The 25,132-nt window shown below is 34.1% G+C and overlaps 1 protein-coding gene across 4 annotated transcripts in view; it reads right to left on the reverse strand.

Moving 5' to 3' along the window:
* HACE1 (HECT domain and ankyrin repeat containing E3 ubiquitin protein ligase 1) overlaps nt 1-25,132 on the reverse strand; it is an 87,375-nt gene that overhangs the window by 52,807 nt on the left and 9,436 nt on the right. For 2 of the 4 annotated variants that reach the window (XM_087817530.1, XM_087817529.1), the window contains exons 5-7: nt 20,301-20,376; nt 14,620-14,751; nt 3,229-3,311 (exon numbers count right to left, since the gene is read on the reverse strand). In XM_087817530.1, the coding sequence (XP_087673656.1) occupies nt 3,229-3,311; nt 14,620-14,751; nt 20,301-20,376 (291 nt within the window). The remainder of the gene's footprint in view (nt 1-3,228; nt 3,312-14,619; nt 14,752-20,300; nt 20,377-25,132) is intronic. The other 2 variants (XM_087817532.1, XM_087817531.1) reach the window with 1 other exon arrangement.

The raw sequence follows: 25,132 nt of genomic DNA on the forward strand, positions 1-25,132 counted from the left end.
AAAAGTTTTTTAAAAGAACAATATCTAATTTACTCCAGAAAAAGCAGGAAATAAAAAAACCAATATTCATGTGTCCAACCTTTCCAATTAAACTGTAAATTTCTTGACAATACACCTGTCCCATAGCACTAGGCATGGTAGTTAGCTTATAACATGTACTCAATACGACTGTTGAAATATATTACAGGTTTTAACTCTAGATACCACTGATTTGACAAGCTATTTAAGAAGGTGCTGTACTACCAAAAAAATAACAAAAGAGACTTGAATCTTAATTTATTTAGGGATCTACAGATGACAGCATAATATTCAAATCTTTGCACAAAATCTGATTTAATCCTGACACTGTTATAAAATAAGCATTCACTCCATTTTTCAGTTTAGAAAACTATAACGCAAGAGTACACTATAGTTGCTCAAGATCAAGAGTTACACAGCAGAGCAGAATTTGAATCTAGATCTGTCTGATTCCAAAATCCTTCATTTATATCATATTGCTCCACCAAGGTGAATAAACATACAGTTTACCCTCAAATAGTAAACAATTTAGTGCTCAAAAGTGTATACTATCAGGTGCAGAGGTATGTATGCTTTGAAAACAATATGACAGGAATCACAGAGTATGAACAACTAAGATCACCATGCACAAATGGGACATTGTTCAATATATGTGGTTTTTAAAAAGTCTCAAAATAATTAATTTTGCACCATATATATACATAGCAAAAAGGATAAGTAATATAAAGAAAAAAATATCACTCTGACATTTTTAAAAGATGAGGGAATTTCTAAAACTACAGTAAAATTTCATCAATGATCAGGTAACACTTCATTTCAAAAATAAATTAAAAACAAGAAACAATAGCTAACTATATACAGAATCTGCATAACACAATTAGGGCCTCAGGTGCCGTATCTGAATACTGCAAGAGATTAGGACACCCTGTAACAGAATGCTCAGTGTTGCATGAAAGATTTTTCAGTTCAAATAACTGCAAACATTTGCTCAATGAATATTCTTTACAATTCAACTTATTCTTTTTCTACTAGTTGAGATAATAACCTCTTTAAGGATATGCCAATGTATTTTCTGGAAACTAAGAAGTTGGCAAAGATTTAACTAATAAGAAACCTCTAATGCTTCTAAAACACTTCAACTGATCTCTCAAGCACTTTATTCTCCTACTTTAGGCTCTTTCAGTGACATGATCTGAAAAATTGGCTGAAGTGCATATAGTACATATATTGCAATATTTTTAGGAACTACTTATGAAACAAAGAGACCGTATTTTCCACTTGTTCTTTCCTATTCTAAAAGCTTACAATTTTGAGTCTGTGGGCTGTTCCGTGTGGCTATTTTGATTTTGAGTTCACTAACTGAAAGGAGTTGCTACAAATCCGTGTGCCAAATATTACCTCTTTCTCACTTTATTTTTTATTTTTTTTGTTGTTTTTATTGATTTCAGAGAGGAAGGGAGAGGGAGAGAGAAACAGAAACATCAATGATGACAGAGAATCACTGATCGGCTGCCTCCTGCATGCCCCTTATTGGGGATCAAGCCCTCAACCCGGACACGTGCCCCGATCGAGAATCAAACTGTGATCTCCTGGTTCATGGGCCAACGCTCAACCGCTGAGCCACGTCAGCCGGCCTCTATCACTTTATTACAGACCTCTAAAATGCCAACGTGTGCCTATAGTACACATGAAAGAAAGTGAATAAATTATGTTTTATGCAAAATAACTAGAAAAAAAAGTGGCTGGAAAGTACTTCCTATCATAACTTTAGGTCAAAATCAGTCTAAAAATGACTCGCTCACAAAAGCACTATATTTATTAGTGCTCAGCATTAGAATAGGAGTAATACAAAGGAAAAAGGAAAAGGTCTGTATGATGGGAGAAAAACCTGTATAGCAATGAAACTGAAGGAGAAAATCACAAGTTTGTGCTCACCGGGGAGTGGAAAAGTGCACTAGAGTTTGGTGAGCATTTACCAACTACTAGGTGTAAAATACTCTGCAGGATGCTTTATATTAAGCCAATTCATTTAATTCTCCTTATAGTCCCACAAGGCAGGTATCAGCATTTCCATTTCACACAGAAGCAAAGCTTCAGAGACCAAAAAACTTGACTAAAGTTGTAAAGCTTTGGGCTGCCTCCAAAACTTAGGGTCTTTCTCCTATATATCTCAATACCTTTGGAATTTAATTCAAAATTTTTTAAAAATTCTTTTGATAGCTGATCCTTAAGACAGACACATGATAATATATCTAGTAATACCTCTCAACCAATAAAAATATGCCTAAACTTAGCTTTTTAATCTTCAAGCCCTATAATTTATCTGCAGGGTCAACTTGGTTTATTTCCCACGTTCCTTTCCCTTTCATTTATCAGAGACCATATATAGAAAATAACATCTTTAATGTACATCTATATTTAGATAATGCAAATACTATTAAACATCTTCCTATAAATGAACCATATTCCATATCTATTACCTTGCTATAACATGAATTTAATTTCCAGTTTCAATTTTAATCAGACTTGCTTAACCACCTTTGTTCAAAGAGATCCAATGTTTGCTATATTAAAACTTAGTGTTGCCCTGGCCAGATGACTCACTTGGTTGGAGCATCTTCCTATACACCAAAAGGTTGAGGGTTCGATTCCTGGTCAGAGTACATATCTAGGTTGCAGGTTCAATCCCTAGTCGGGGCATGTATGGGAGGCAACCACTCCATGTTTCTCTCACATCGATGTTTCTGTCTCTCCCTCTTCCTTCCTCTCTCTCTAGAACTCAATGAAAACACTTTTTTTTTTTAAAGTTACAAATCCAGAGAAAGCAAAGCATGGGTCTGGACCAAGACATGCTTTAATAGCTTATCCCACCGGAATTGATCTGGATCTTAATAAAGACAACTATGGAAATTACTGGATTATGTCTTCTTTTATTACTTAATAAGTAATTAATGTAAAATTAAATAATCAAATAAATCAAAAGCTCCACTTATACCTTATAAAAACACTGGCAATATAATAAAAAATACTTTTTCTCATGCAGTTAAATAACAACCATAACAACCATATACTTCATCTTAAAAAACAGCATAGTATTAATGGGAAAACAAGAGATACTTAGAAAATATATACAGAAGTATTTGTGTTTGGGAATATAGTATATACACAACATTCTTAAATGACAGCATCTGGAAATATAAAATATCATACCTGCAAGCAAAGTACAATGGAGTGGCTCCTGATACATTTGGCCTGTTAATATCAGCACCACTGTCTAGCAAGCATTGTACTGTCTGGGAAGAAAAGAAACAATTAAAAGTAAAGCCAGAAAAGTCAAACAAAGACACAATCATCACAATTTTAATCCATATAAGGAAAGTTCCTGCCACAACTTGAAGCTTTAAAGACCAAGGAAGAACATGACAATTGTGATGGCTGAACGAATTCAACTTTTGGTAAACATTCTGAGTCTCTCAGGCACTATCCAATAAATGTGGAATCATCAATGTAACATAAACTGTGTTAACCTGGGAAGGCTTTAGGAAAGCTGACACATGTAGCTACCAAGGACTTTAAATCTGGCTAGTATACAACTGAGGAACTGAATTTTAATTTTCTTTTAAAGTTAATTTAAGTTTAAACAGCCACATGTGGCTAGTAAATTGAACAGTACTGCTCTAAATATTTAAATTTAAAAACCAGAGTTTTGCCTCTAAAAAGAAAAAATAGGTACCAGAGCTATATCTGTCTCAAAGTCAAAGAGCATAATTATTAAAGTGCAAAATGTTAAAAAGCTAAGAGTCCTTTTGCTATTAACAGCCAGTACTGACTCAGTTTTTCTGATCATCATTCATATATACTCTGTCCCCTAAGCTTTACTTCTGCAATCATCTGACCAATACTAATGAAAAGTAAGCTAATACAAAATTTTAAGAATACATATCTGATGATTAGGGATTGGGCAAAGTTGGCCTGAAAACTTTAAAAAAAGAGAATCTTTTCTGGTTGTATTCCTATGATCCTCATTTGAATTTCTCCTGAAAAAAAAAAAAATTTGCAAAAACTTAAAAGTTTTTGGAATTAAGACTGTTTAATATTCTTTCTGGCTGAACACACACGTTCATCTTCCTTGCTGCTCTAAAAACTAGAGTAATGGCAGTAAAATAATAAGACTATAAAAACCCACAAGAAAGAACAGAAATGAATACCAGCAGCATACTAGGTAAACCAATCAGTTTTGGGAAAACAGCAAGCAATTGGAGGAATAGTAACTGATTTAGCAGATCAAAGACAGCTAAAGTCTAAGTGCCTATAAACAGGGATTCCAACAACAAATCACCTATTCTTGCTACAAGACACACAAAACATACGGCAGCTGATAGTACCAAGTACCATGGAAGATAGGAACAATTATATAAAGCTAAAAACAGTAGCAATAGTTGAAAGCCTATAAGAGAAACTGTTGGACCTTCCCCCAGGACCTTCCGCCAAGACCATTCTTCCCCCAGGACCTTCCCCAAGGACCGTTCTTTCACAGTTAACTATGAACCCTCCTTATACTGTCTCAGAAGTAGGGAGGTTTATTCTTTGGACAAAGTGAATAGGTAGGTTCTCACTGACAGCCAAGAAACACAGGTAAGAGCAGAGATGGAGAGCCTGAAAACCTCCACCCCTATATTGCACTGAGCTCCCAGAAATCCAGTGGTCAGGCTTAGAACACCAAGCAGGAGGAGACTGAAACTTCCCTCTCTGGAGACTGGCACAGAGAAAAGTTTTATAGACACCAGCATTACAGAGTCACCAGTAAAATAGCCCAGTTCTCTCCCAGGGACATATGGTAATGCTGGGAGATTTTTTTTTTTTCATGACTGGGGAAGGGAGAGGGTAACTGGCAGCTAGTGGGTAGATCCCAGAGATAAGCCTAAACATCCTACAATAAGTCTACAGAAAGCCTCCACAACAAAGACTTTTCAAGTTCAAGCTCTCAATAGTGCCATGATTGAGAAATCTTGGCATAGAGTAAAGCCAGTCACCAAACCCTGCAATGTACGCAGTGCTTCCAGCCAACATTGTAGTACATCACCACTACACATGAAAGGAGAGACAATGTCTGAGAGACACCTGAAGCAGGTCTCTAACATGAAAAACAAAAATTAAACAAAAAAAGTAAGTCAGAAAAATAAAGACAATAAAGGGAACCAAAGGATACAACAACAAAAATTTAGAGAAGGAACAGATACTCTCAGAAAGAAAAGAAAAACATATTATGTCCATGGCAAAAGAACAAGATCCTGGGAGAAAAATATTCAAAGAATAAAATAACTAAAAATGTAGAAGAAGCAAAAATTCAATAGTTTAGAAAGACAATGTTGAAAAACTCTACAAGGAAGAAAATAAAACAACCACCAAAAAAAACAAAAAATGAGAAAATTAACAGATCAAACCATGGAGACATAGTATTGTACAAATTGGGAATAAATAAAATAAAGAGGTGGGAGACCAAGAGAAGTAATCAAGAATACCAAAAAATTCCCCAGAACTGAAGTACATGAGTTGTGAGATTGAAAAGGCTCATCAAGCCCTGGACAGTGTGGCTCTCGGTTGGTTGGAACATCATCCCATGCACCAAAGGGTCTTGGGTTCAATTTCCAGCCAGGACACATACCCAGGTTACAGGTTTGATCCCCAGTTGGAGTATGTATGGGAGGCAACTGATCAATGTTTCTCTCTCACATCAATGTTTCTCTCCCCCTCCTCTGGCTCTCTCTCTAAAACAAAACAAAACAAACAAAAAAGGCTCACTAACTACCCAGTCTAATAAATTAAAAGACCTTCAACAAGGCACATCAAAGTGAAATTTCATAATACTGGAGGTACATGATTTCAGAGATAATTAGAAATCAGGCTGGCATTAAACTTTTCAACAGCAACACTGGAATCTAAAAGATAAAATGCCTTCAAAATTGTAAGGTAAGTGACTTCCAATGTTGAATTCTACAGCTAGCCACACTATCACTTAAATATATAGTTTTAAACTTAAAAAATAAACAACAGAAAAGCTTACCTATATAAGATTTTTTTTTAAATTACCTTCAATGTACCTTTCTCAAGAGGCCACTGGATGATACCCTCCTCCAAAACCAGGGACTACACTAAAATAGAGTAAGATGTGGAATCCGGAATACTGAAGATTGAACACAGGAGAGAGTAGGAAATTTCCAGGCTTAGAGAAAAAGAATGAAACTGATATTATCTAATGAAGCTGTCTTTGTAGAAAACAGTACTGAAACACCTCTCAGCTCATATTTTTGTAGACGTATATAGGAAGAATTACTGATTAATAAAAAGAAAATTGTGCAAAGTCAATTATTAATTTTAAGAAAAATAGTCCCCTAGAGAGAAAATGTTATTATAGTTCACTACTGAACTCAGCAGTAAACAATATTTACCTACTATATATACAACTAATATTGTCTAAGCAAAATTTGTGATATAATTAATTTTAGAAATTGGGCAAGAGGGCATGGGAAGAGGATTTGAATGAGTTAAGCCTTCACGCACCATAACAAGAACTGATTCAGTGATATCTAAAAGTCATGAATTGAGAAAGAGCAGAAGTATGCTATTTAGAAATAGGTATCATAAGAAAAGCTAAAAGAGTTGAATACTGTTGCCTGGTGATCATGACTTGACAAAGAAGACTGATGGTTCAAGGGACTATTATTATTACAAAGGTTTTGATAAAATATTTTAAAATATACTATTCTTGTATCGCTACTTGAATTTACTTCTATCCCAAGAGGAATTCTAAAATCTATATACTCCATGTAATCTATGTAATATAATAGAAATATTACACAAAACTTTATTATCAGCTATATAATTCCTTTACACTGAGCACAAGTTGTCCAGTACAGCTTTCAAAGAGAAGAAAAATAAGCATGTGGGTCATTTTATAAAATAAGGTCTATTTGAGCCTTTTGATCATGGCTTGCCCCTTTTTGATTTCTGACCTAGAAGTTCTCCGTATGGTCCCAAAATGGGAGATGGATAGCAGCAATAATGTTTACTAATTGTTATAGAAATTACAGACAATAAACTATCTCTCAAAGGCTCAGAGAGCTGAAAGCAAATATATCAAAAATATATAATATGCAATTAAAACCTAGCAATCCAGAGAGAAGCTGAAATAAAGTAATTATTAATAAAACAAACTATGGATTCATAAAAATTATATAGTTGTTAAAACTAAATAATTATATAATAAAATGAATAGCCTTAACATGTGCCTGGACACTGTGCTAATAAGCATTTATCATTTCATTTAATACATCCTGTGAGGAAGTCAATATTCTCTCCACTTTTGCAAGCAGGAAACTGAGTTTCAAAGAGGTCAAATAATGTGCAACCCAACACACAAATAAACAAGGAAGCAGGAATTAAAACCTAGTCCATGTTCATGACCACTATGCTATTTACCAAAAAGTAGCAATTCTAATTTTCCTGAATTCAGATTGCTAAATAAATTATGACTAATTTGGCATATCTTCATAAGCTACATTAATCAAAGATGCTCTAATAATTCCCTTTTAAATAAAAGCCTAGGCAGCTATTTGTGTTTACTTCTTAAATAGAACCATATACTTTTTGTAATACTTCTCTATTTTTATTTATACTGTAGAGCTTAACAATTTAGCCATTAGACTAATATATTCCTCTACCATTCTCTTCAACAAAATGCTAAGACAAACCTGGTGCAAACCAGAGCAAGAAAGCATGATTTACAAAATGAACTGTCATATGTTCCTATCATATCCTTGTATATAGGAAATATTCTACAAAGAATATTTCTACAAAGTAGAAATTCTTTCTGTTCTTGTGAGAGAAAAACACTTAAGAAAGTGGAAATAGCTCATTCCATCATTATATTTCCCTTTATAAATCTCTCTGCTTTTCTGTTTTAACAAAATCATCCCAATTAAGATCCTCGAAATATTCAACTACTAAAAAAAAAAAAAACCAAAACATATTTTTTAAAAGTTTTCAATAGCTTCACTTGTGGACTGTAGATAAAATGTTACCTGAAGACAAACAGGGAGAAAAACCCACTTCCCTCAGGGTAAAGCTAGAAAATACATAAAGGGATTTTAATGTGAAGAATAAAAAATCACTTTTGAAACACTGAAATGAGTGAAAAATCATCAATCTTTGTGATTAAAAGTTTGTTTGCAGATTTGTTTTTGTAAAAGCTCTGAAACAGGAAGAGAAAGTCTAATGCTGAATTCAATTATAGATTAAATGGCATAATGGGAAAGGAGCAAGAAAGTCACAAAGAACTTAAATCACAATTTTTTTAAAAATTCCAGTCTATGTAAATGACTTATATGTACACAAAGGGTAAAATAACTTTGTAACCAGTAAAACTCAGGGGCTGAAACTGAGTATTTATTAAATAAATAAATACATAAAAGCATTTGAAGAAACAATACTACTTGAAGATTTTAAACTATATAGAAAAGCATAAGGCAATAACATAATCCAAGAAAATAAATCCTAGATTCAACTACTAAAACCCCTAGGGATTCTCAAAAGCAAAGATTTTCAGCAATAGATCCAAAAAGTCAAAAATGGCCTTTTATAAGAATCAGCACTATCAATATTCACTGCACTTAAAGGTACAAAAGAAAAAAGTGACACTCAGAAATGGAAAGAAAATGGCAGGGAAAAAATGGTATTGCATTTGACTAGTCCATTCCACCTTTCAACAGAAATTTCAGTCTATTATGTGCTAGGGACTATTCTAAATGCTGGAGTTACAGCAATGAATAAAGAGACAAAAATCTCTGCCTTTATGAAGCTTATACTGTAGTGGAAGAGGAAGACCAGGACACAAAAGAAATAAACAAAATATACACTGTGCTAAATGGTAAGAAAATCTATCCAGAAAAATAGATAGAACCTGAATGACAGATTTGAATTCAATTTTTTGTGTGCAAATTTCTCATCCCTAAACCTCTATACACAAATACTTCTGTGAAATCTGCGTTGTGTCTGCTTAACTGACTATAAGCCATTAATTCCAAAACAACATAAGTATGATTTACAAGGTTCATAAGTTCTGTTTTCAAAATTTTATGGCTTCTCATTTACTTGCAAAAATTAAGCTCAACAGCTTACAATGCAGTAAATGTAAGCATGCAAAAGTATACCAACATAAATATTTGTGACTGCTAACTGATTACCTATATTTTTCCAATTATTACAATACATAATAATACATAAGCACTACACTAAACTGAAATCATTTTATGTGCCTAATTTAGATCAACAAAATATGATTTTAAACTAATTCGGAACCTGAAATCCCATCCTCCCCTTAAACAACCACAATTATTCTCCTATTCCTAAGTAACCTACAAGTGAGGGCATCTTCTTCCTCACAGAGTAAGAAACTGCTGGGAAGGAACCCTGAAGGAAAAGCATTGAAAGGGATTTTCATATGGCCTTCAAGAAATTCTTAGGAAGAAACAACACATTTTCAACAGACTTCATGACCTTTCAAGTGATAAAACAATATCCTGAGTAGAAAACTAATGTGCAAAGCTAATGTTTGGGTCAATCACAGAAGTCATTTAATTGAAGGCAGTGACTAACAAAGACCACCTGTGCCCAATACACTGATAAATTACAAAGTAAGAAATCCAAGGCAGCTCTACTTTATCAATGTCAACGCTCTAAACAACACTGATCAAAGTAAAAAGGAATAGATACTCAATACTAAAACTACAAGTAAAATCTATTATGGTACTATCATTTGCTAAAAAACCAAACAACAACAGAAAAAGGCAAGCATCTTTGTTTCATCTTCTATTGAAAAGAATTCTGGTTATTAACCAGTGTTATTAACCAACAAATTTAATTAAATTTTAAAAATTCTGAACATTAGAAAAAAACTCTGATGAAATCACTTAATAGCAATGCATAAATAACTTAAGCACTAAGAAAAACAGCCAACTCACTAATCAGTGACTAGTTTATATAGGTCTTCTCTAGAAAGCTGTCCACATAAAACTATCAAGACTTTGACCTCTTATGTAATATCTAGAAAAAAAGAAAAATTAATATTACCCAGTTGTGTGAAAAAAATCAGAAAAAGGGAACTTTCTATTATTTGCTCAAATTTCCTAGAAGTGATAAAGGAGAAGTCTAACATTAGAATAAAATTACTCTAAACCTAAAAATACAAAAAATATGAAATGTTAGTCTACCCACCTTTGTGCCTCAATGCTAATCCAATTAATGTTTTTGAAAAGCTTTCCGTTAAGCATGGTTGTCCTATAATCTCTGGAGGAAAAGCTTGGAAGCTGGCTAAAAGCTATCCAGAGAGCATAACCTGCTGGGCTGGTGTGCCTCAGTGGTTGAGCATTAACCTAGGAACCAAGAGCTCATGGTTCGATTCCAGCCAGGGCATATGCCAGGTTGTGGGCTCAATCCTCACAGGAGGCATGCAGGAGGCAGCCAATTTGATGATGTTTCTCTCTCATCGATGTTTCTATCTCTCAATGCCTCTCCCTTCCTCTCTCTCTAAAAATCAAAAACATATTAAAAATATTTTTTTTAAAAAAAGAAAGTATAACTCATGGACACAGACAATAGTGTAGTGAAGGCCTGGGGGGGAATGGGTGTAGTAGAGGGGGTTAATGGGGGAAAAAAGGAGGACATCTGTAATGCTTTCAACGATAAAGATTTTTTTTTTAAAGATATTAAGAGAGCTAACTGAACATAGGTGAGCACTGTTCCTTAACAAGCCTACAAATTCAGCAAAAAAATGCAGTTAGTTCTATCAAAGATAGTCTATAATTCCGGGTCAAAGGACTGCTTTTAAGTTTCAGGAGCTTAAATCTACTCTAAGTAGGGTTCACCTACTATTTTATATGTTTGTGAAGCTTCATATTCAGCTGTATAAATTAAGCAATATAAAACTTATTCTGCCATAAATAAAATTTCTTTTGTAAGTAAATTGAAATTCATCCATATACTAATCCTGCTGTGTACTCTAACTTATGTAAATTGAGACTGAACCATATGACAGTTCTCTAGGGTTTCTAAACCCAAGCTATTCCAGGAAAACAGTAAGCCACTATTTGTGGCAATTCAACACATTAATAAAATTTAACTAAATACAAACAAAAAAAAGGTACCAAAAAGTTCATTCAATACAGACAAAAAATCTGGAGTCAATTATAGCCATGTAGAATAATATGAGGTTTCACTACTCTTTCTAAAAGTGAGATTAAAACTCAAACAACACAATAGCTTACTGCACAAGAGTAAATCAATTAAGGATCCAGAGACTGCTCTCTATACTTTGCTTGCAGAATCACATCATCCATATTAATAATGGCAGTAATAGTGTCAATACTATTAGTGCTCTGAAGTGTCTTCCAATGTGTTCACAACACTTTTCTTAATTATGTAATCAGTAAACAGAATATTCCTTAGGAGGTACATAAGGCAGGGGAAGAAAAAGCTGCCAAAGGTTATATAATAAGCCAGCTGAATAATCAAACTCTGGAATGATTTGTTAAATCAATAATGAAAGCCAAGCCATAATTTTAGTATGCTACCACTAATTAACAACTGACCTAAGGAAAGTTATAAAGAAATACATTATTCAGGAACTGTTATGATCATTTCTTTGACCTCATCACTTATAAATAGGAATAGAAGTAGTTTGAAATCACAGTGCTATTATGTTCCAAGGACAAATAAAAGACCGGAATGTACTCTTCAACTACCCAAACCACTTCCTTCCAGCAAGAGGATGATGAGACCTTTACCTTGGTTTACTGCTAATGAAACAGAGGCATTATATGAAATCATAGCAAAGATTATTAATTTCTCAGTTATGACAAAAATGAATACACCAAATCTTTTAACTTTAAAAAAATAATGTAAATCTGAAAGGCATTTCTTGTCATTACAGCAAAAATATAGTATTCAATTACAAATTCTACAAAGCTTAGGAGCTCATAGCCAGTTATTCAAAATCATATCATGCCCCTTTGAGATTTACCCTAAAATGAGATCAGATTGGAACTTGGAGTATTTCTTTATCATATCTGTTTCCTTAATTTGAAAAGAAATGATATGCTTTTTAAAATGTTTTAAAAGTTTCTTTCCCCCTCTAAAGTTTTATATTTCATTTTATAAAAATACATAATCAACATGCAAGCTTTTAACCTTAAACATAAACTGAAATCTTGAAACCTATGTCTACATGGACACCAGTTTTGAATACCTTTTAATGACTTTACATAAGAACTGGTTACTTTAAGACATTGAAAAGGCTATTTTCACTTGCCACTAAAATAAGTCACTATGATACCTGAAAAGCATTTAGACTCAGTATTCAACTTATGGAAAGATATACAAAAGGTTAAAAAAAATCAATAATCCCTAACCTGTAATAACTTATCAGATCTCATAACCCAATAAATCATATCCAACTCAAGATAAAAGGATATGCTTATCTACTGAACTTTGAACACGGACCAGAAATATGTGAGTGATTATGAGACACAGGTAATATTAGCACAACTGTCAACACAGGCTAGAAGATAGACTAATTTTTCAAGATTCCTTCTTGCCCTAATTGAAGAAGGATTAAAGATAAATTCAATGATTCAGAAAACAGTTTTAAACATTCTGTATATGATCCTTGCAGATAATCATAACTGATCAACTATGACAGAATGGAATCTCACTCACTAATACAATCAACCACAAGTCAGGATGGTTTTTTGTACACTTCCTCCTCTACTATATCTGCAAAATCTCACCCTGTAAAACTCATCACCACAGTGAAGTCAGGCTCCCTATAAATCTTCTGAGAATACAATTCTTCAAAGGCATTTGGCTATGAGGAATTCTCCCTTACTTTACCACACCTGCTTTAGGTTGTGAACCATATGGAATATATTATACTTATACTAACTACCTTTCAATAACTTCAGAGGGCAATTCTAAATTTCTAATGCAGTCTGTAATGCATATGTTTTGAAACAAGATTTTCTATGTAATTCTTGCCTCTTCACTGATTCAAGGCAGCTAAAATTAGCTTTTGTAGATCATTTCTAATCTGAATCCCAGTTTTTTCCTACACAAGTTTCTGGGCAACAGGTAGGGTTTGTAATCTTAGAACACGACACTCCACGTATCTGTTACAACAGACAGTATTTTTATTAAAGTAGATGCTGCTCTGCCCTGTGAGAGCTACCAGCAGGACTCATTCTCTAATATGCAAGAGTCACTTAAAAACCCGGGCCACTCAAGAGTAGAACATTTCAGATAGTTTTTTTATCATACAGAATATTTTTTAAATTTAATAGTCCAGACTCTGAGGAAGTAAAAACTAATGAGAAGGAATACTCCTTGAAAACACTGGGTTAGTTTTCAGATGATAAAAGACAAAAAAATTAAAACAAACAATGATGTTCTGAAAAAATTCCAGGTAAGAAAAAAAACAGTCCTACATCCCTCCTTTTATCAAACTCTTATTGAATATAAGATAATGTCAACCTTAGCCTCACTATTTTAAAGAAGTGAAATATTCTGTGAAATGAGGTCATACTGAAAGCCTCTGAACATGCAGGATCCTACATCCTGAACACAGGTTAGGAAGAAAGTGTTTGCAGAGATGGAAACCCAGGATTCCACTAAGAATTCTTCCAAAAAAGAGAAGATTCAAACAGTATACCAAAAAAATAAATATAAACAAACAAATCGTTTATCTTTGTAGTTATTGGTGGTGATTTTTTGTTTTGGGTTGGTCTTTGTTGTTGTTATTGTTATGGTTAGGAAGTAAATAACATTCTATTATCAATAATAGCACATGTGGGGCAAAAACCTGAAAGTAACCAGAAAATTACAGCAAAGCAGAAATTCATCTATAATCTTAAGTTAACAACCTTTATAGAAGGCAGCAAAATTTCCTAATGAGAAAGAAAACCATTAGCAATTTTAAAAGCCAAATGCTTGTACACAGGAATAACAAAAAAGTATTGCTATAAAACAAATGCATGATTTTAGAAATCTAAAGTCAGAAAAAAAAACTGTCATTCTAGTGTTTGCATAATATTCCAAGACAGTAAACAAATATGATAACCCAAGTTGAACTATTTAAGCACTGTCAGTATTCACTTTACTATCTAATCCTAATAACTGAGTCTTAGTAGTAAAAACTAAAAGAAAAAATGAAATAGTTGATAAAACCGAGAACGAAACATAATTGCTAAAATTAAATGTGAACATACTACATTTAAAATTTTAATATATTCAGCTATTTAAAAAAATCTATGAATCAGAAATAAAGTTGAAATCCAAATGACAAATGTTTTAAACAGAATTAAAAGCACTATTTTCTATTCCTTTTTTCCACATAAAATACATTAATCAAAGGTCTGTATAATGCAGAAAATGTTTTAACAAGATTTTGTTTTGATGCTTTATGTTTCCAATTATGCACAGTGAAAAACTTTCCACAAATTCAGTTTTCAAAAATAAGCACATGTAACATAAAGTTCTCACAGCTGAATTTACCGTCTTGTGACCATTCTGGCAGGCCACATGCAGCGCTGTCTGCCCCATTGCGTCCTCAACATCGACGTCACTGACGTGCTGTACGAGGTCATGAAGTAGTTCTGTCCGCCCATTCACAGCCAGCCAGTGTATCTGTGTAGCCATTTAGTTACTTAACATTTATGCAAGAGTGTGTCATATAAAAACAGCAAATAAATAATGATATTACTTCCCAATTGTGAGGATAAAATACACTCTAAAGACTAAAATTAAAATTTAAGCCTATTTTTTTCCTGTATTTTTATATGGGGAAAAATATGCATCAAGATGTAGGTTACACCACCATGTATTTCAAAATCAAGCACTTCATTAAGTTTAGACTTAAGATCACCAAATACTGTGCTTGTTAGATGATCCTGGACTCTGAATAGTTTATCCCTAGAAAAAAGGCACTGAATATTTTTCCTTCCCCAGAAGCAAATATAAGTTAAAAAGTAACTAACACAGTAGATGTCATATTCTTTACATCAGTTGGTTAGAACACCAACTCGATACTCCAGGGTTGCATATTCTATCCCAGGTCAGGCACATACAAGAATCAACCAATGAATGCATAAGTGCAACAACAAAGCATTGTCTCTCCCTCCTTCCCTCTCTCCCTCCCTCACTCTCTCTCCTCCGTCTCTAAAAATCAATCGAGAAAAAAAAAAATAGAAAATCCAATTAGAAAATGGGACAAATGACATGAACTATTATAAGAGGATGAACAAATGGTTAAAAAGCACATGAAAAGATGTTCAACAACATTAGCAATTAGGAAATGCAAACTAAAACCACAAGAGATATAACTATACACCTATCATAATGGCTAAAATAAAAAGCACACTAACAATACCAAATGCTAGTGAGGATGCCGAAAAACTAGACTCCTGTGGGGTTGCAAAATGCAACAGCCACTCTGAAAAAGTTAGGCAGTACATTTGAAAACTAAACATGAAACTGCCATACAACCCAGCAACTGCATGCCTGTGCATTAATTCTAGAGAAATGAAAATTTATGTTTGCACAAAAAACCTGTACACTAATGTCTTATGTTTATAGCAGCTTTATTCGCAATAGCCCCAAACAGGAAATGACCCAGATGTCCTGCAACAGGTGAGTAGTTAAACAGTGGTACATCTACACCAAGGAATGCTAGTCAGTAATATGAAAGAACAAACTATTCGTACACACAAAAACCTAAATCTCCAGGGAATATGATGAGCATACAAAAGCCAATCCCAAAAGGTTCCACATATTATGATTCCATTTAATATAATATTCAAAATTTCAGAAAAGGAAAACAGATTAGTGGTTGCCAAGGGTTAGGCATGGGGTTAATGGGAAGAAAGATGTAGTTATAAAAAAAGAGTAACACAAGACATCTTGGTGGAACTAGAAATGTTCAAAATACTGACTGCAGTAGTGGAACCATGGACCTACACAGGCAATCAAACTGTACAGACCTTAATATACATACACACACACAGGTAAAACTGGGTACAAGTAAACAAGTAAAACAGGACATGAATAAGACTGTATCAATGTCAATATCCTGGTTGTGATAGTGTATTATATTATGGTTCCATAAAATGTGACCACTGAGAAACTGGGCAAAATATACAGGGGATTTTTCTCTATCATTTCTTGCAAGTGCATATGAATCTACAATTATCTCAATTTTTTTAATGTGATTATTAACTACATGAAAAATAAAATGCTTTGTAAGAAAGAAAAGTTAATATAGAAAACAACTTAGCCTATGAATAGTTTTTATTCAGTCAAAAATTAAAACACTGCACAATGATGTAACTGAAATTATGACTATATTGTAAGGGTATCAGGGAAATATGCTTTTACATGATGGGATATGGAAGAGGGGCTGAAAAAGAGAGCAATAATCTTATCTTCCAGAAAGTCAATAGGTGATGCATAAAACTGAAAGAATCAAAAGGTAACAATATTAGTATGTTATCCAGATTTAGGGAAACAAAATTTTTAAATCCATTAAAAATAGCTGAGAGAAGTTGACTATGGAATGAGAATTTTGGAGATTGGAAAATCAAGAGAATATTTTATTTTGGGAGGGACAAGGGTGTCATAAGGTATATGTATATTTATTTGAAGCACAATTTACATGCCATACAATTCACCTATTTAAAGTATACAACCTATAGATTTTTAATATATTCAGAGTTGTGCAATCACCACCACCATCAATTTTAGAATACTTTCATTTCCCCAAGAAAACCCATACCCATTAGCAGTCACTGCCCATTTCCTCCATTTCCTGAGATAGATAAAATATGAATATAGATAGATAGATAGATAGATAGATAGATAGATAGATAGATAGATAGATAGATAGATAAAAGTCACCCTGACTTTGCCACCTGGGTGAAATAAGTCACCATTGACTTCAGTATTTCTTACTGACATTCTTTTGCTTCTCACAGAACCTTCCCTTAGAGGCAATGAATTCTTTGACAGTAGTTGGGGATGGTATTGGCAACAAACCTTGCAAATATTCCATCACTCCTACTGCATCACTTTTATAATTGTGCTGAATTCAGAACAAAGTAACTGAAGTCTAAATACCTCAACCCTAACAACAACACATATAAGGCAGGAAAAAGTCTATAAACACTAAGGGTGCTGAATGATGGAGCCTTTGCAGACACCAATATTTGGGTTGTTTTTTTGTTTGATCCTATCCTCACCCCAAACTTGACAATGTGTCTTGGCAATATTCAGGATGGGTGCATAAAAAATGTACAAAGTGGTGGAAGAGTGATTTGAAGGTTAAGGTGGGAAGGGCTGGCTCTCTACCACAGGATGTTCTTGAGCAGATCATCTTGAGAAAGAGCACATATAGAACCTGAAGATCTGTAAAGTGATCCCCTTAACCATACATGCCACAGGCCTTTGGAAGTATTCATGAAGCCCCAGAGGTATCTGAATACCAGTCAAGCTCACTGCTCTCTTTCATTTCCAAGCCTTTATCAATTTATTTCACAGAGCTAGAACTCTTCCCCACTCCCACTCCCACCCCAACCACCACTTTTTAACACTCTAATTTCTATTTGTCTCTGGCCCCAGCTCACATGTTACTTCCTGGGATGCCTCCTCTGATGCCTGATAACCTTGCTATGACTTCCACAGCTCTTCTCCTACGTTGACATTCATTACAATGTGTCGCCAATGTCTGTTGACTTTCTTGTTTGACAAGGACAGGGTCAGTGATATTCACTACTCTATCCCCACACCAGCAAAGTGCCTACCTAGTATAGAGTAGGTATTCAAGAAATCCCTGTTGAAAGAACAAATGAAGAAACATGAAGAGTCTTGTGAGGATGACTAGCCTAGAAAGCACGCAGACAATGATTCTCTCCTTTTGGGCTCCTGGCTTCCTAACTGAAGGTTACTTCCATCTCATGAGCGCTTGGCTTACTCCCCAACATGTTTGGTGACAACTACTCAATTCTGTGGCAGCACATTTTCACCATCCCAGCTTCTTTTAGCTGATGGGGTCAATGAGCACGACTGTTGAATTAATTTCACCATGGTGGTCTGGGACAAGGCAGGACTGTGCTTGGTGGCGAGAATAGTACCCAAGAAAAGGAGGCACACCACACCAATCAGGGCCACAGGAGAGAGCAACGAGGTTGATCCCAGGCAGAAAGAAAGTAGAGACTGTTTTTCTATAATAATCCTTATATAATCAAAGGACTCTTTAAATATCCACATGAATAATTTTAAATAAAAATTGATTTTTAAAATTTTTCTACTCCACCTCCCTTAAAGTTCAGAAGGGGAGGAAATTAGCAGATAAAAGCTTATGTGATTAAACAATTATGTTAATACTGGACATATTATCTTGCCTATGCTAAATAGTGCCCTAAGGATAGATCTGTCAGTTCCATAGTTCTATAGCCCTGTGCTAGCTAGCATATCCTTAAGCAACCTGTCAATATTCAAAACAGTTCTCCTTTACAGAGTAGATGGTATTATATTGTTAATATATAACAACATCTGAACTATCACAGAAATTGTGGATTCCATATAATCATGATTGAGCTTATTCTTAAGTCATTCGGTAAGTCATTCACAGAAAAATTCAAATCTTAGGGAAGCTGTTTTTTTTTTTATGTTGTGCCTCCCAAATCCCCCTCCTGCCAAAAAAATCTTAAATCAGAAAGGTCTTAAAACCTGGCATGGTAAGTAAATACTCAATATTCTTCTTTATTCACAAATTAAAAGATTCAAAATCTATAAATACTACCAAAGGAAGGTAAAAAAAAATTATTTTAGCATTATTGAAATATAATTGGCAAATAAAATTATGCCTGGCCAGGTGTGGCTAAATGGTTGAGAGTCAACCTAGGATCCAGGCAATCGGGGTTCAATTTCCAGTCAGGGCACATGCCGGGGTTGCGGGCTCAATCCCCAGCAAGGGGGGCTGCAGGAGGCAGCCGATCAATGACTCTCTCATCATTGATGTTTCTATCTCTCTCTCTCCTTTCCTCTCTCTGAAATCAATAAAGATATATATATATATATTTTTTAGCCTGGCCGGGCGTGGCTCAGCGGTTAAGCATCGACCTAGGATCCAGGCGATCAGGGTTCGATTCCCGGTCAGGGCACATGCCCGGGTTGCAGGCTGCAGCCGATCAATGACTCATCATTGACGTTTCTAGCTCTCTCTCTCCCTCTCCTTTCCTCTCTCTGAAATCAATAAAGATATATTTAAAAAAAAAAAAAAAAGATATATATATATTTTAAAATTTATTTAATGTATACAATGCAATGATTTGATATGTATTATGAAAGGATTCCCACCATTCAGTTAATTAATCCATCTATGACCTCACATATAGGAAGGTACAATGTAAAAAATAAATAAAACTTATCTTCTGTCATGAACTTCAAAACAATTTCTCAATAATCACAAAATTCAATTTAATCTCTACTTCTAAAACGAAAAATGCTTCATTAAGTAATAACAATTTGATTAAAATTTTTTGTTTCAACAATCTCTTCAGAAATATCCCATACAATCTACTTGTAATATCAATGTGGATCAAAAATATAACAACTTATTTTTGAGAGGGGAAAAAAGTGACATGGCAAAATGAACAAAAATATTAGTTTAAGTAAAACAAAAAATATTCTTCTGAAAGAATATAGGCCAAAATATGAACAGTGATGATCTCTGAGCACAGGGAATTCAGGTGAGTGATCATTCCCTTTGTTACCTTTTTTTCCCTTTCTGCCTACCTAACAACCCAATTTTCCTACAATGCTCATATGAAAAGAATTTAACAGGGCGTAATGAAAAACAACTCTTCTACAATGCACTCCTAACACGCCTTAGCAAAGGTGCTCCTAAAAAGTCCCTTGAAAGTCAATCACAAAAGCTAGGGGTATAAGACTTCAAAACAAATGCAAACTCATAAACTTACACAGGAGAAAAAGGAGAAAGACTGAACCATATCCCCTACTAATAAACACAGCTGAGAACTGTATCTCAAATCATTCTGCATCTTCTTATTACAAAGAAGTAACTTACAGAAACACTTGTACTAACACATTGCATTACTATCACCTTTACTATTATTTTCTAACAAGTATTTTAAGAATCTCATGAAATTCTTAGCACTTACTGCTGTAAGGCCTTCATTATTGCAAATGTTGACATCGGCACTGTATTCTAATAATTTACTCATGCATTTCTTCTGCCTGAAAAGAAAGAGAGACAGTCACAGATAGCTGATACTAGAAAAATAAACAAATAGCAACTATTCTGGACAAAATATTAACTACACTCAACATTAGTTGATGGCACATATCAATACATATCTTCGATATTTAAATAAACACTTTGTGTATTGAAATAATACACAAAGTTGTTTCTATGACTGAAAGATAATAGGATAAAGAAAGTACAATAAATTTTTATGTCACTGGGACAAATTCATCATTCAAAATGCTGAGCAATTTCTAGTGTGCTGACTGAATGTTGAAATAGTGACCTTCATTAGCAAGATAATGTAAGTCTAATGGAAAGGGAATGAATATAGCAGAAGGATGTCTCAATGTTGTATCCTACATTCTTGACTGCAAAATGTTTAAAAGTTAATACTAAGGTGAATTATAAAAACATAAGCACAAAATTAGTAAAATGCATGCATATGCATCCCCCTACTCACTTCATTTTTTTTAATTATTTTTACTGTTGTAAAATACACATAACATAAAATACAGCATCTTAACTACTTTTAAGTGTACAGTTCAGAGGTATTAAGTACATTTATATTGTGCAACGATCACCACCATCTATCTTAAGAACTCTTTTTATATTGCAAAACTGAAATCCATTAAAGAGTAACTCCCTATTCCCTCTCCCCCTGGCCCCTCACAGCCACCATGCTACTTTCTGTGCCTACAATTCGGGCTTATTTAAGTACCTCATGAAAGTGGAATCACACAGTTGTTTATCTTTTTGACTGTCCTAATTTCACTTGGCATAATGTCGTCTAGATTTATCCATGCTTTAGCATATATCAGAATTTCCTTCCGTTTTAAGGCTGAATAATATTCCAATATATGTATATACCACATTTTGCTTATCCATTCATCTGTCAATGGATACTCAGGTTGCTTTCGTTTTAGCTATTGTGAATAGCTATGAACATGGGTATAGAACTATTTCTTCAAGATCCTGCTTTCAATTTTATTGGGTATATACCCAGAAGTGAGATTGTTGAAACATATGGTAATTCTATTTTTAATTTTTTGAGGAACCACCAAACTGTTTTTTCAGAGCACCTGTACCATTTTACATTTCCACAGACGAGCACAAGAGTTCCAATTTCTCCACATCCGCACCAACACTTGTTAATTTCTGTTTTGTTGTTTTTTTGATAGCCATACTAGTGAGTGTGGAGATATCTCATTACAATTTTGATTTGCACTTCCCTAATGATTAGTGATATTGAGCACCTTTTCATGTGCTTAGTGGCTTTTTGTGTATCTTCTTTGGAGAAATGCCTCTTCAAGTCCTTTGCCCCCGTCTGAACTGCCTACCCATTTTATTTTACTCACAATGTTTCCTTTTAGCCTAATCTATTACTAGTCACTATTCAGTATTCATCTCATTGTCCCCCTTTCATTAAATAATGAAATTGAAAATTCATGCTTTGGGAACAAAGTGATATACATGTATGTGTATATAATACTGATTTTACATATATGCTTTGATTAAGGAAATATAATCCATGGCATAAAAGTTTATTATCTAGTTGAGTAAATAATTATATACATTAAAAATACACAACAGTGTATGTGTGACAGTATATTATGTGTAGTATGTTATGTAGTACAGTATATGTATTATGTATATATATTAATAATATGAGTACAGTATCTACATATATATGTCATATAGAATATTTAGTACAGCTCAGCCGGGCATGGCTCAGCGGCTGAGCGTCGACCTAGGATCCAGGCAATCGGGGTTCAATTCCCGGTCAGGGCACATGCCCGGGTTGCGGGCTTGATCAATGACTCTCTCATCATTGATGTTTCTATCTCTCTCTCTCCCTCGCCTTTCCTCTCTCTGAAATCAATAAAGATATATTTAAAAAAAAAAAAAGAATATTTAGTACATACAGTATATATGTATATATATCATTATTTACTCAATTAGACCATAAATTTCTTCATGCCATGGATTATATCATATTTCTTTAACTCAGTACTTAGCATAGCTAGGCATTCTCTATAAAACTCAATAAAACTTTATTGATTATTAATTATTAATCTTATAAGTCAACAGCTAAAAATTTTGTTGGATGAATAAATCTTTTATAAGAACAAATTCTTTTTCTTGCTTTGATTTTTGTATCTGAAATCAAGTTAAATATCATTAAAATCAGAACAATTAAAAAAACAGAAGAAAATAACGCTCTAAGTAAACTAACAAGTTCAAACATTTACAAAATTCCTTCATCTAATGGTTATGAAAACCTTTGAAAATAAATCTTCAATAATCATAAGACAACAGAACAGAGGGTCCTAGTAAAACAAATACACTGTTTAAAATATGTGTGCGTGTGTGTATGTGTCTGTACCCATAATTGCTGAATTTATAAAACCTATTCAGGGGCCTCTCCTGGGTTATTGGCCTATTGCCAAAATAAATACTTAGGTGGAAAGGGGCCAACGAAATATTCCCCAAGAAGTGTTTAGGGCAGGAGCCATTCAAGAAAAATAGCAATCCATGACATTCTTCCTCTCAAAAATGAACTGCAAAAGGTACAGGGCAATACGAGAGAAATATATCCTCTTTTTCTTACTTAACAATAATCACTGCTATTTTCCAGAACCTGAGATAAGTCAAAACAACCCACTAAATGAGCACCTATTTTGCTAAAAATTGAAACTAAAATATTAACTAATACATGGGCTCTGCCCTTTATGAGCTCACAATCTAGCCCAAAAAAAATAAAGAAAAAAATTATGTTTCAAATCTGACCAATATGAAGCCTAAGGATACACACAATAATTCTGACGCTTTCCCTTTTAATATTCTCATACAATTGTGAGCAATGCTGGATCCTCCTGTGCAGGAAGCAACTATTTTCCTGCTCCAATATTGCAACAATTATAGGAAGCTTATGGTAAGCCAAATGACAGGGACCTGTCATCCAAATGCTCTGTGGCAGCTTAATGAGTCTTCTGCTAGAAAGGAGGGCAATTCAGTACTAATGCACCCAGCACTAATGGGTAAAGAGAGAAATGCTAAAGCAGGCCACTTGACAATGATAGCTGAGGAAACAAAACAAAAAACTAACCCCAAAAACCAGATGGACCAGCAAAAGGGGAAAAAAAAACCCTATTACTTATGCTTCAGTCTATATACAAATATGAACTCATAAAGAAATTTAAAAGGCTATTTCTGAAAACATAAGAAGCTACAGGAAGTAACAAGTATTCAAGTTGCTTACCAAACATTTATTGTACACCTCTAAGTTGTACAAGGCACCCATTCAATAAATACTAAAAAGCAAACTGATGTTACATTAGGGTTATGAACTCCTCTGATTCCTTTCCTCCTCACTGACTTGCCATGTGAATCACGCAGTACCTCTTATATTTCTTCATCTTTAAAATGTAATTGTTTCCAAGTTAAATGTTCTCAACTCCCCCATAGAAAGATAAATATATGAGTTGTGGGGTGATGGTGTTAATTAACTAGATGGGAGGAATCCTTTCATAATGTATAGATCTGTCAAATCACTGCAATGTATACTTTAAATATCTTACTATTTGCCAATTATACCTCAACAAAGATGGGGGGGTAACAGTTTACTAAATGACTGTCTTCCTACTACATTGTCAGTAAACATTTTAGGCCTGCTGTGTACCAATATGCCTCTTCATTTACAATTGTTGAAACTGAGTACTGAGATATTTTCCTATATGCAACTTTTTCAAAGAGCTTTGTCACTATCCTACCAGCATTACGGGTAAGGTATCTAGATCTGAGATGAATTCAGCAAGGAAATCAATTGCTAAAATTTATTCTATGATTTTTGCGTGTGACACCTTACAACATATCTAATGTGGCCAAAAACAACTGTTTAATCAGCAAGCTATTACCTACACTAGTTCATATGTTAAATCAGGAAACAGGGAAGACCGGATAGGGTCAAAGGACTATGCCTTCCCCAGTCCAACCTAGACATCACTAAGGTTCTTGACTTTTTGGTTTCACTTTAATCCTTTATGCAAAAATTTGTCTCAGATTTGATGCAGCAGACAATTTTAGCCCCACATCCCTAACTAAAATCCCAGTTCAAAACAGAAAACAAAAATATGTTCAAGAGTGATCAAAAGAAGAGACACATGGAAATATGCTTTCATAAAGAAGTTTTATAGCATCAGAAAAATGTTAATAAGGTCCTCCAACTCAGAATCAAAAACTGCTTATTTTCATTTTGAACATAATTCCAACCATTTCTGTCTGGTTTCTCACTCCAAGAGAATTTTAAGAAGTAAAAAATAGTGGTAGAGACAGACATAGAGATGTGAATATCTAAAACTTTTGACAGAAAAGGAGAAGCCCATAAAAAGTATAGTAGGATTTAAAAACAGCACACAATAACATAATGATGTTCATAATGATGACCAGAGTAATCAAGAAAAGGCAAAAAAAGATTCGCATTTTGGAAATACTACTTTCATAATGGGAAACATGTGATTTACTAAAAAAAATTAAAAGGGGGGCTAGCAAGCACATTATTTATTGAGGAAACATTTTATCATAGCTAAAATGAAAAGCAGTTTTGGCACTAAAAGGAGTAATCTACCCTTACTGAGAAAGCTTACTCTATGCGCTGGCTGGTGTGGCTCAGTTGGATGGGCATCATCCATGCACCAGGCTCATGCAGGAGGCAGCCAATCAATGTTTGTCGCTCACATGGACATTTCT

Source organism: Miniopterus natalensis, chromosome 5 (genome assembly GCF_054644295.1).
Source record: "Miniopterus natalensis isolate mMinNat1 chromosome 5, mMinNat1.hap1, whole genome shotgun sequence".
Lineage (NCBI taxonomy): Eukaryota > Metazoa > Chordata > Mammalia > Chiroptera > Miniopteridae > Miniopterus > Miniopterus natalensis.